The 12924-nt window shown below is 40.7% G+C and overlaps 1 protein-coding gene across 2 annotated transcripts in view; it reads left to right on the forward strand.

Moving 5' to 3' along the window:
* The first annotated feature begins 9240 nt into the window (after positions 1-9240).
* The window catches only part of BMP2K (BMP2 inducible kinase), a 55169-nt gene continuing 51485 nt past the window's right edge, over positions 9241-12924 (forward strand). Inside the window, exon 1 of one of the 2 annotated variants that reach the window (XM_048941094.1) lies at positions 9241-9595. In XM_048941094.1, the coding sequence (XP_048797051.1) occupies positions 9448-9595 (148 nt within the window). In that variant the 5' untranslated portion in view covers positions 9241-9447. The remainder of the gene's footprint in view (positions 9596-12924) is intronic. The other variant, XM_048941095.1, reaches the window with a different exon arrangement.

Raw genomic sequence — 12924 nt, forward strand, 5'->3', positions numbered from 1 at the left:
GAAAATGGGGTAAGTGACAGTGATTTATCTAGACTTGCAAAGTAAACCATATCAGATTTTAAAATGGAGGAAGAGTACAAAATATACATACAAAGGCACTTTTCTAATTATCTGGAATGGAGCATGAAAACTAGTAGTACTCATTAAGTTGATTACTTGATTTATATGTCAAGCTGCTTGATTTAATAGTGATTTTTCTCATGATCAGAATAGATATCTCCTTTGAATACACTTCTTAATATCCATAGCCTTAATGGCAGAGTTCTACAGGTTATTCCAGTAACACGTGCATACATGCTATTATTTATATATATATTTACTTACCTGTCTACAGGTTTTTCCATAGTTTTAAACTGTTTGCTTTTTGGTTTAATTGATTCTACCTTCATAGTTTTGGAATACAAATACAGAGCATTTAACCTAATATTCTCATGTTACTCACTGTTTTGCACAACACTAGCATCATTTGTCTTGCTGGCGTTGCCAAGTCCAACATTTATAACTGTAATTTGCATGGAGAGATTTCTGTGGTGGTGCTTCTTACAGTAATGCTGATAGACCAGCAAAGGCAGTTGATAGCGATAAGATTGTTTTAGACATGGGTATGGCACTTCACTGTCCTGTTTTCTACTTACCTGAGCGTGAATGCAGGAGGGCAGAGTAGCTACAGATAAGCATGAATGCCTAGGTAGCCTGGGTATAACAGTGTGCAGAGGGTATGGGAAAATATTCTCTTCAATCACAGATGAACAGCTTAAGAAAGATTCTGAATAATGATTTCAGTTGCTTTTAATTAAATCAGTTTAGGAACTGCTTAAGCAGCATGCATGCTGCAGTGATTTAATTAGGTTCATGTCTAAGCCAATGCTGCTACTGTGAGCCCCTAGAATTCAGTCACTATAAGCAGTGGCAAATGTTTCAACCATCAGCTAATTCATAAAACCTGTATTAAGTAAAAAATTATGGTCACACCCGGACTTTGCAAAATGCAGAGCTGAGTTGTCCTAAAATTGCAAACTACAGACCAAACATGAGTCAAGAGTTTTCCCCTTGTTCCCATGGAATGAATCACCATGCCAGACCTTGATCCCTCTTCCCTTAACCACCTCACACTTCTGATGCTTCAAAGATGATACATGCATTCAGGAGCACAGTCAACACTGAATCTCTTCTGTTTTATCTGCTTTCCAGCATGCCATTCTTGCTGATGAATAGGGGAGTTGCTGTCCAACAGAAGCTGCTTTTGCAGCTTCTCAGTGCAGAAAGTAGAGAATTCCCTTTTTCCTTGATGAAGCATGTTGATACAGATGACTGTCACAAATGTTCTCAGGTAGCTGGCAACTTTTTGTCTGATTCCATGTTTTCATAAATGGTCAGAAGTGAACAGCTGTATAACTGTGGCTAAAATAAACTGGAGATAACCTTGTGATGCAGGAAGTCTGGAAAGTGGTGACACGCACAGTCATCATGCTAAGTAACTTTTGACAAATCTGCCTGTAAGGACCAAAAAAAAAAAAAAAGGTAGACTTCAAGAGTTAAAGGTGTGCTTGGTCTGTTTGAAGACCTAGAGATGAGTAGGAATCAGCTCCAAATGATGAATCACGCAGCTGGAGAGCCAGGCTCCGGTAGCTGGTATCTAGAGTGCTTGTGTCTTTCTACTTTTGTCAGCAGTATCTAGGCTTATGTGGGCAGTGCCCGGGTTTTGTTCATGGCTTGTCAGGTTGCTTTTACTCACCTCCTCTCAAGGACACTGCAGGTCTTAATTCACTGCCCTTTGTGAAGATTAAAAGCATTGCTATTAGTCACTGGCACTCCAACTAAGCAATAATGACTAGGTAGGCATTTTCAAAAGACTAGTAGAAGGCTGGAAGTAAGCAATGGGCCAAGATCCTGCAGAAAAATTATTGCAATTTCAGGCAGGGTAAGAAATGGAGAAAAATGTAGAAGGGATTTTTTTTTAATGTATGACACAATTTTATCGGAATTGGAAAGCCAATGCTTACCCTGAAAAGAATGTGTGTCCTGAAAGTGAATCAGATTGTTTCAATCATCTTTCAGCTTGCTAGCCAGCTTAAAAACAAATAAACAAACAAAAAAACCCCCTTGAAACATATTTTACACTTTTGCTCAGTTTAGCTCAGAGCTTCTCCCTGCAAGCACATTTGGACATGAGTCTGTATTTATTGTTGGCCTATAGTGGTTTGTGCCATACAATTATGCTAAAGCTGGTTTAGCTGCTTTTTGTGGCTTTTGAAAGCCAATCTGTACTGCTAAAGACCAATAAAAATTTGAATACCCGCCTTAGTTGATAAAGAAAAATCAAAATTATGGCTATCTTAAGGTCATTGTGAACAAGAATAAATAAAAGCAGCCAGTGCATTGCTGGCTGAAACCACCTTAAGTTCTGTCATGTCTTTCACAGATACTATAATAAATTGGATAAAGCTAATGTTTCCTTGTTCTGAAATATATGGCTGAGAACAATCTACTGTGGTCCTCCACCACCATACATTAAGGAGCATCATGAGTTTAACCTGTTCTGAACTGATAGTTGTCTGTTTGTGCTGAAGGAATAGAACTTAAAGAAGCTTAAAGAACTTCAGCTATATTTTATGATACTTCTTCTACTGCTTCCCCACCTTCATCATAAGGAAGCCTTTTCCGTTATCTATTTCGAGTTTTATACGCTGTAAATAAGGAACAATGTACTTGTCTTCCTAGTACCTAGTAGTAAATACAAGGAAACACTGATCAAATTCAACATTTCCATCCTGGAAAATTAACTTTCTTCTCGAGAATGACTCATTTAACTTCTCTGCAGGGGACATCTTTTCCAAACTTCTTTTATCTGCTGCATGTCTTCAAAATCTAATGTAAAATAATGTCTTAATGCACAGTGCCAAAATGGGATGCGATTCCTCAAATGAAGCCTTAGCAGGTGACTCACCTTCATGTCTTACGGATGTGATTTTTTTAATATGCTGTACTGAATGTTATCCTTGCTCCTCTGTTCCTGCCATCTGTTCAGATAGAGCTCCTGTAGCCCTCAGACCCTTTTTGCTGCTGTTAGTTACTTCTAACTTTCTACTTTTAATTCCTGTTTTTCTGCTGCACTTAGTTAATGCCTTCAAATTTACTGAATTTAGTCTGGGTATATTCAGGCCATTTCTTTATCTCTAAAGAGCTCTCTGATTCGAAATTCTCCCTTCCAAACTACTTTCAGCTCATTTCAGGTATTGTGCAATCCAGACAGTCTGGAAGGGTACACTATGCTACTATGCAAGCAATTAACAGTAATCTCAAAATCCACTCCAGGGAAGGCTGCTGCAGTGCCCCAGTTCAGTCAAAATGGCAGTGGTAGCCTTAACGTGTACCTAGGTAAGTACATAAAATGTTTCCATCTTAGACTTTTAGATAATTTCCTTATTACGCTGCCCATTACTCCTCTACATCAGTACATTGCTGCTTAGCCTTTGGAATGATGATTCTCACAGCTTGCAGAAGTCATCAGGATTCCTGTTCTCCTTTATTAATTAGATTAATGCTCCAAGTTCCCCTCTGTAAACATGAGGACATTTAGCATAGTGTTATGTAGCCATTTGCCTCTCCTTTGTTGTTCTTATTCCTTTTTTTTTCATGCAGTGAACTTCATTGCTTTCTGACCTCTCATTCAAAGCACTTTTCGCCTCTAGATTTACAATTTTCAGCATATAATTCAAATTCAGATCGAACATAGTTCTTCCTCTAATAACTCTTTTGCAGAACAGAAATATAGCTAGTTCTGTTGCCAAAGACTAGTCTGTCCCATTTAATATGGAGCATTAAATAAGTCATTAAGATGTGAAATAACGCTGACTCTTTATTTGTATGTAGTGGTAAAACTGACAACCTACTGTGTTTTGAGAAATACTACCATAAAATTAAAAGAAATAACACAGTTTTTCTGTGCTTATCTAAATTTGACCTAAAGAAGCAATTCTTTTATTTTCCTCTCTCCTCTTCACTATTTATATTGTGGTATAGAACTTCTACTACATGAGCAGTAGGTCAAATTACTTCCTTTCTTAAGCTTGGATGCACATGATATTGGATAAACAACTTGCCAGAAGCCTTGATTTATCTAAGCAGAAATGGAATTAGAGTTCATAATCAATACTACTTGAAATGCACTTTTAGATAACAGTTAGCAGAAGGAAGTTATCTGTTGCAAAATCTTTCTGAATTATGAGCAACAATTCTGAATTTACATGAGCTTTTACAGTACAAGTCCACCAGATATGATATGGTTCTTGTGCTTATTACATAGTTTCCATGTTTGTGTGCATCAGTACAGACTATTCACTTCAACCAAAAAGATGTTCTTCCTTCCTGGGCTCTCAGTTACGCAGATTTCTCCTTCAAGCTTATGAGTGTATGTACAGAAATATTTGTAGCAAAAGAACTGACCAGTGATAGATTTGCAGTTTTCTACTTTTTGAAAACTACGTGTGGAATAGAAATACATTAAATTCATCGCAGAACAAATATGAAATCAAAACTTAAGTCTGCAGATTGAGTAAAAATGGTAGGCAAAATATCAACTTTTTGTACCTTAAGGGGCCATGGCTTTTCAATGATTTCTTACTGCTGCAGTGTTGCACAGAACACTCTTCCAAACTCAACTATATTACAAGTTGCCAAATCTCACATTGCAATAAGGAACTGCTGACCTCAGCGTCAATGGGAGTTGCACCAGATGTCACCAAAGTTGAATTTTGCTCTCTTGCCCTTGTATGTCTTCACCAGATCACCTACGGATTTGTTTCTGTTCTATTGTCAGAAATCCATGATTTCTTTTCCACAACTCCTTTTTGTTCACTTTCTGACTGGAACAAATTGTAAAAACTGAAAAGGATGCTTATTTGCCTCTCTTTGCCCTGGGTCTGTGAATGGCCTGGAATGATGTTCAGATCTTCAGCCATGTAATTGCTCCAGAGGTAATGTGTGTTTTCCTACTGCAGCAAGTGATTTTTGTCATTGCATTAAGCAAAAAAAAAAAAAAAAAAAAGAAAGCCTCTCAGTACCACTGCTGATTCAGAGGAGCGATATGACTTGATCCTAGAAAAAACAAACAGAAATCCAAAGCTAAACAAGTTGTCTCCTAGAGCTTTCCTGGCTCTTAGCTCATTTAAACCATTTTGTCTGGTTTTAGTGCCTTTCTCTAAAGCAAACTCCTTCAAGGTCACCAGTACAAAACTAAGGAATAGTATTAAAATAGGACAATTGTATAACTTCTGCTGTATTAAATGGTGGTTCTTACGGCTTCCTTGGGACAAATATGCAATGCTGAAAAGAGCTGGGGAAAAAAGCCCTAAGTGCTTATCAGGAAAGCCCCTTCAGCAGTGCTTTGTTCAGATGGACTAAAAAAATTACAAAAGAGAATAACCCTCATATACTCAAGGCCAAAAAAAAAAAACAACCCACCCAGAAACCTAATTACTGCAATAAATGCTGAGCAGTTGAGCACCTATGTGACAAAGGCACAGATCAATGTTTTCAATGAAAGTGAAAAATAAATAAATGATAAGAGTTTTATAAGAATAGATTTGCAGAAAATGATATTTTTGCTTTACTTTCTAATACTAAGCATGAGTAATCAGCACATAAAGATTTTGTCTGGAAACAGCAAGTGATTTGCAATTAGTATTTACACCAAGAAAGTTTTCCACTCATCTTTCTCCTTAATAGCTGTCAGGGACATTTGACATTTGTACAGGAAACTGATTCTTAAGGGATTCATTCAAAACCAATTTATATACTGCATGGGGGAAAGAGTTAAAAGCGGGGAAGATATAAGAAGAGAAATGCATGAGAAACAGTAATGATAAAAGGCATTTGAACTGTTAAGCAGTTTGAAGAGGATTAAATTGTCACTCCTCAAACACCAACCTTGAGATGAGTGCAGAGTATCTGTTGTTTCATTTTCAAGTTGTTCCCACTTAGTGCCTTCATCCATAAATCTTCAAAGTGTTTTACACTGGAGTAGATAATTATCTTAGCTTTATTATTTTTGTAATTGAGGTGCAACAGCTTTCTGAAATAAAGCTAATGAGACAAAACATGACACACTGTTGTGACTCTGAGAAAGACAAACAACACCAACAAAAACCTGAAGTTTGCTTTTTTGAACCTGTGAGAGAAGATTCAAGATGCAAGGTGTTCAAGATGCTGAGTAAATGCAATATGTGGAACTGCTTATGTTCTGTTATAGGTCTACCATTATGCTATTAAAAAAAAAGAAAAAGAAACAGGAAGAAAATATTGGGGGCATTACAGACCCCAAGCACGAAAAAGAAGAAGAAAAAAAAAAAATCTAAAATCTACTGAAATAGAGATGGAAACAAATGTACACAGCATGCCACTGGGACTTTTCCTCTTCTGTTTTCATGTAGTGAAAGCTCACCACTGATTTCACAGTCATAAAAAGTAAAAATGACCTTTATTCTTAGTTGGGTGTTGGGTTTTTTTTTTTCAGTAATGAAAGCTGATGATCTACTCTGATCATAGAGTTGAAAAACATAACCATTACTTAGTATGAGAAGAAAAAAAAGAAGAAGAAGAAAAAAAAAGAGAAAAAAAAGCAAAAACCCAAACTTTACGAACAAGCCTTCATGGCTTTGACCCAGCCTCTTTACTAACATCCCTCCCCTATTTCTCTCCCCCTGTAGTGGATCTCTCCTGACTTTCTGATTTTCTGTTAGTTGTCCCTGGCTATTTCTTCAGACCACCCATTATTGCACATCTACCCAGAACTTAACACTACTTGTGCACACATTCAATTACTTAAAACGTTTTCAGTTTCTTTACTTTTGGTATTAGTGCAAAGTCCTTGTTGTACTGTCTCTGTGTTGAGCAGATGTTGCAGTATGTACATTGGTTTTACTTCATTACTTGCAACTGTGGAAGACCGAACCATCTCTTCTCTGCCTGAAACAAAATAGGAGGTTTCATTTCAGTAAGGGATAACAGAGTTTACTTTGTGCTTCATACTCTGAGTGAAAGACTTAATCACAGAATCATTAAGGTTACAAAAGACCTTTAAGATCACCAAATCTAACCCCACCATGTCCACAAACCACGGTTCTTGAACACCTTCAGGGACAGTGACTCCACCATCTCCCCGGGCAGCCTGTGCCAATGCATTGCTTCACCCAACTCTCCTTTTCTTGAAATCAAAATAGTTTCTAGAAACAGCAAAACGCAGTTCTGCTCAGACAAAGAATTAAATCAAAGTCAGTGGCTTAGTTCTGTGTTCAGATTATCACTTATTTAGCCATTTGGAGGATCGGGCACGTTTTTTTTTAAATAACCAGTCAAAGCAACTACATTTCTTGGCATAAAACATCACAAGCTGGCATCTCATAGAAATAGACCATCTGGGTGCCAAGTTTCCAATTAAACAACTGTGGAGCTTCGTAACTTAGCTGTGCTGTGCCTCTTTGAAGTTACTGGCAATGTCCATCATTTTGGAGTGACTTGCCATATCCATCACTGCAGCTCTGCAAGCAATAGTGATGCACGCATCTGCTGGCTATGCTGACGTAGTTGACCTCTACATCTTCTCATGTGCAAAGGCAAGGATTAGCAGTGTTAATCCCTGCATAACAAGAGTGTTCATTTGTCCAGCCTTTAAATAACTCTGGCAATAATTAAATCTCTTACCTTAAAAAGCACAGAATTGTATGGGGATAGGAGCCAAAATCAAGAAAAGTAATGACCCAAACAAAAACCCAATTCAACCCTCTCAGAGCAATGTTTAGAAAATATTTCACTTTTGGTTGAGGATAAGCAAAGCTGTACTCATTGCTGTCACTAAATGTATGTACTTTCAAGTCAGCTTTGCTTCTTTTTCCAAAGACAATTACAAGTTTATTTCTAAGGAGCCTAGGCACACATCACTGTGAGGATGTGCCGTTCTCCTCAGTACTCTGTTCCTTTCATCTGCAGTCGAAGTACCTTTATCTTCTAAAGAAAACTGTGGATTAGATTCTCTGTGTGCTGCTGAAAAATTGATCTCCAATTACAAAGAGGATGGAAACAACTGAAGAAAGGGACTACAGTGGGAATAAGTATGTCAGTGCTTTCAAGGTATGACATGTTGTCACTTCAACAGAGAAATACTGTCATTTGGTATTAACTTGGAGTACAGCCATATGATTAAGCCAAAACTAATTTGATTCTTGAGAGGGGAAGACTTTATCCCTCTTTGGGGATAAAAACGAGGTTGTAGTAATATGGGAACCAGCCTCTTCTCCCAGGTAATAGCAGTAGGATGGGAGGTGATGGTAGGGAAGTTCAGCTTGGATATTTAGGAACAATTTCATCTCTTTAGAAAGAGCGGTGATGCAGTGGCACAGGCTGCCCAGGAAAGTGGTGGAGTCGCTGCCCCTGGGGTAGTTCAAGAACTGCAGAGATGTGGCACTGGGGGATGTGGTCAGTGAGCATGATGGGGATGAATTCATGGTTGGACTTGGGGATCTTAAAGGTCTTTTGTAATGTATGACAAACGTTTCTTGCAATGACTCATGTGACTATTTTGGGAGGAGCAGAAACACTTTCAGTATGAAGACCATGTCAGATTGACATCAGGTTTTACTCTAAACTTGAATTTGAAATTTGAGACAAACTATTGGGAAATGGGTACTTCCCCAATGCTGTTTTTAGGGAACTGTAACAAACACCACTGATGGTGGCTGTGCTTCCTACAGGCCAGAAGCTTTTTTTCTATAAAAACTTTTCTCAAAACTCCACTTGTGTTGGGGAAACCCCAGTTTTGCTCCCTCAATGTCTACGGAGCAGATGTCCAGCGACGCTTGACAAGTTTCACAGAGAGAAATCCACAGCTGGTGTTTTTTTTTCCACATCCATATTTTTACCACACCTTTTTAGTCTGTGAACTGCTACTCACTGCTTGGGACACTCGTGGAGATCCACTGCTAGGAATTCACTCTCGCCCTCACACCCTTTTTTTTTTATTATTATTATTTTTTTTTACAGTTATTCCTCCTACGGGAAGCACAGTGCAGCCCTCAACGAGGCGCTGGGAGGACGGACAGACAGCCGCCCGCATCACACACGTGAACGAACCTCCCCAGCGCTCCACGCGCCTCCCGAGGCTCAAAACGTCACTTCCGGCCGCGTGCCCGCCTGCGAGAGGCGGGCTTGCGCCTGCGCGATGCGCCGCAGCGCTCCCCCGCTCCCTCCCCCCGAGGCACTCCCTCCCCTCGCGGCGCGGTGCGGGGCTGTGCTTCTCGGCTCCCTCGGCTCGGGCGCGCCGCCCCCTTCCTCCCTTCCCTCCTCCTTCTCCTCCTCCCCGCGGCGGGCAGAGGTGGCGGGGAGCGGCCGAGGAGCGGAGGCATGTGAAGCAGGCAGCTCCCCATCTCCGGCCGCCACGGGGCCCCGCTCGCCATGAAGAAGTTCTCCCGCATGCCCAAGGCCGAGGGGAGCGGCGGCGGAGCGGGCGGCGGAACCGGAGGAGCGGGCGGCGCGGCCGCCCTGGGCCGGGTGTTCGCAGTCGGGCGGCACCAGGTCACCGCCGAGGAGCTGCTGGCGGAGGGTAACGCTGGGGCCGGGGACGGGCTGGGCTGGGCTGAGGGGCATCTGGGTGCCCGGAAAGCTGCGGTGGGCCCCGCTGCGGGCCCTGCCGTCCCGCGGTACTGCTGCAGGGCGGTGGAAATGCTCCTCGCTTTGCACGGGAGCCCAACGCACGCAGCTGAAGGGTTGCACGCAGCTTTGTTCGGTTCAGCGTCTTCTTGAAAGTTTTCTCGGGGCAGATCGTTCTGTAGCTTGCAGTTGAAACAGTTGAGAGTTGTGCAAATGTGCTTCCTTCTTTTGGGGACGGAAGTAGCAGGAGTTGAACGGCTTTCGTGTGGCCCCTTCAAGGCGGGTGACAAGAGCTGGTAGGAGTCAGGGCAGCGCCGATCTGTTGAAGGTCTTCAAAGCCTGACGTATTCAACCCGAATGGGCTTCAGAACAGAAGAAAAACACAGGTGGCTGTTGTAGTTTCACGGGTAAGGTCGTGGTGAAGAAGCCACAGAGGAGCAGTGTTCCTGTTGGTGAGCTGTTGGGACAGAAGTGTGTGCTGGGGGCTGGTGGGACGCTCGCTGTGAGCTTTCTGTTCAGCCCTGCTATTCCTGACACATTGCAGCAGTTCATGAATGAAAAGTTTCCTTTTACCTGGGAGTGACTTCCTGACAGTCGTGTTTTCCTGCGGTCAGGTTGCAATTAATAGTAATTGTTGGGGGGTGATGTATTGGTAATATTAAGGTCCAATATTAATACTTACTATAAATCCTGATTAATAATCCCCTCTCCTTTGGCACAGAAACAACTGCATTTTTTTTCCTCTAATCCCTCTGCATGTTACTGGTTTTATTCTATGGAAACCCAGTTCTGCTGAGCTGCTTGAGCTTGTCAGGCAGGTCCAGTTATTCAGTGCTGGTGAAATACAATTTATGAGTTTAAGGGATTTATAGTAGAGCTTTAGGTTGTGTAACAAGAAGCATTGTTAGTACATTAATAACTGTAACCAACTTAACAAGCCTTTTTCAATACAGATGCATAGCAACATTCTATGGTATGGAGAGGTTCTTTTACTAGCTGTTAGGATTAATAGCATGATATGTCTGTTGGATTCCAAGTGTTGACCCCCACACTGTCCTTATTTTGCTTCTGAATTGGAAAATTGAGACCTGACGTTTTTAAGTGATGAAGGCTTTCTGTAACTAGAACAAGTAGCACAAGTGATGCCAAAGGGCTCAAGTCGTAACTACGTTCACTGTTCTGATGTCATAGACTATACTAATTTTAACCTTTGCTGTGTTTCCTTTGTTGGTACAGGTGTTGCTCACAAAACACTTCTGTAGTTTTTAACAGCATTGTTTTATTGCAGTGTTTTAAAGGCAAAGCCGTGTTGCATTATGCATAGTTCTCTTGCACAAGTCATTTTATATAGTGCTGTCTAAAGCACTGCAAGTTTACATAGTGAAGTAGGAACAAAGGTTCAAGAGCTGTGTTCAGTAGTATCTTGTTTCTTTTGTGTTAAACTTATCTCTTTTCTGAATGCTTCTTACCTTCAGTAACCCTGGGCTCAGTGTGTTGTAAGATGGAGTTTGTTTTTGATGTATGTTATTCAGAGATAGGGAAAAACAGTCAATTTGGATTAAGTTTTGATGGAGGAAGTGAGTTGCTCATTGTCACAAAGTATGAGGCAGAAACGGAGAGATAGTGGAGTGATGCAGGCAGAGTGAAGGCCTGCTGCTTGGATCTTTTTGTTGCACAAGAGTGCACGCAATGAGGCAGAACTTTGGGAAATTAAATCTGATGCAAATATGGAGAAGTCTGTCTTTTTGAAGGATTGGGTGATGTGCTGGCAACACTAAAGTTAGTTACGGGGTAGCTCCAGTACTGAAAAAGGCTTTCTAGCACAGCAGCTGCAGCAGACTGAACGTGGAAACTATGAAACATCATTTCAAATCAATCTCAAATGTCAAATGCAGAACAGTAAATATTGTGAACAGTGAAAAGGAAAGTAAAACCAAGCAACTTGCCATAATATTTCTGATTTATATAAGAAGGAGGTAGAAGGTTGTGGCTTTGCAGCAGGGTGTGATACTACTTCATTTTTTGCCTTGACTTACGATTCAGAAATATATTTAAGGAAAACAGTGAAGCTTATCTTCCTGGAGACTGTAAGGATAGGCACTGAAAGGTATTTTGAAATTAGAATTCAGTTCTATTATTCAGTTCTATTATTATCTGAGAAGTCTTGGAATTAACTGTGTGTTAAACCGAGGAAATAAAGCTTTTTCCAGATTAGAGACTGTCCGTGCCTTCAGATGTAGCAGGCAAAGATGGGCATAGTAAGCACTGTGTGCAAAGTTAATGTGTTGGCGTCTTTTCACTGAGTACAGATAAAGCAGGGAGAGGCACTTTAGCATGTTAAAAAAATAAATTAGGAGGAAGGAGAGATGATGTGCAGTAGTCTCTAACAGGCTTAGTTTGAAAGCACAGAAAGATGCTCACTGTACTGCTTCCATTGTATTTCCTATTTAGAATTGATCAGTGCTGTCATGAGGTATAGGTGATCATCTTTAAAATTAAAGCTGCTGTGTAGGTTTTTTTTGTTTGTTTTGTTTTCCTTTTTGGCTTGGTTTTGGATTTGTGTCTTTGGTTTTTCTTCTTCTGTGGTACAGTTAATAATCTGTCATTCAGTACTTTGCATTCCTTGAACTGGCATTTCAAGTACCACTGTTTCAATGACTCCTTCAGGCTTGGTAGTTCTGCTGTTGCCTGGGACAGTAAGTGTTGAATCTGGCCACTCTGTGATTTCTTAATTAAGCCGTATTTATGTAGTTCAACAGTGAAATGGATTAACTTCATGTCAGATGATAGCCCCTTCTTTTAGGCTACAAAGTGTTTGTTTCTTTGGAGTTGCTGCACAAACCAGGCAGGAATCCATGCCTGTGCTTGTTTTTTAAGCAGAAGCTCCAAGCCAGTGAGCTGGGACCCTGCTGAAAGAATGGAAAGGATTGGTGCAGCTTAGACCATCTGGAGTTCATACTTTTTCAAAGCAGTTAGAGGGTTGGAACTTGCATTTGGAAAATACTCTTATTTTGTGAAAAAATAATAGCACTGCTGCTAAGTGGTTGTAAGCTTCCATAGTGGGCTTGTACTGGTGGGCCTGGAGCAATCTTCAGCGAAGAGCCTTAAATTGTAAGAAATGGTGTTCTAGAAACAACAATCAGTCATTATGATCACAAAGTGGGAATGCTAATCTGGCTGTGGGTAAGCTGCTGTGAAGTGGATTTCTCAGGATCATCCAGTAGGTGCTGTTTGCCTGTGACCCTGGTTAGAGATGAAGAATGTGTTTGTGTACTTGAATAA

The sequence above is a fragment of the Lagopus muta genome, chromosome 4, assembly GCF_023343835.1.
Source record: "Lagopus muta isolate bLagMut1 chromosome 4, bLagMut1 primary, whole genome shotgun sequence".
Classification (NCBI taxonomy): Eukaryota; Metazoa; Chordata; class Aves; order Galliformes; family Phasianidae; genus Lagopus; species Lagopus muta.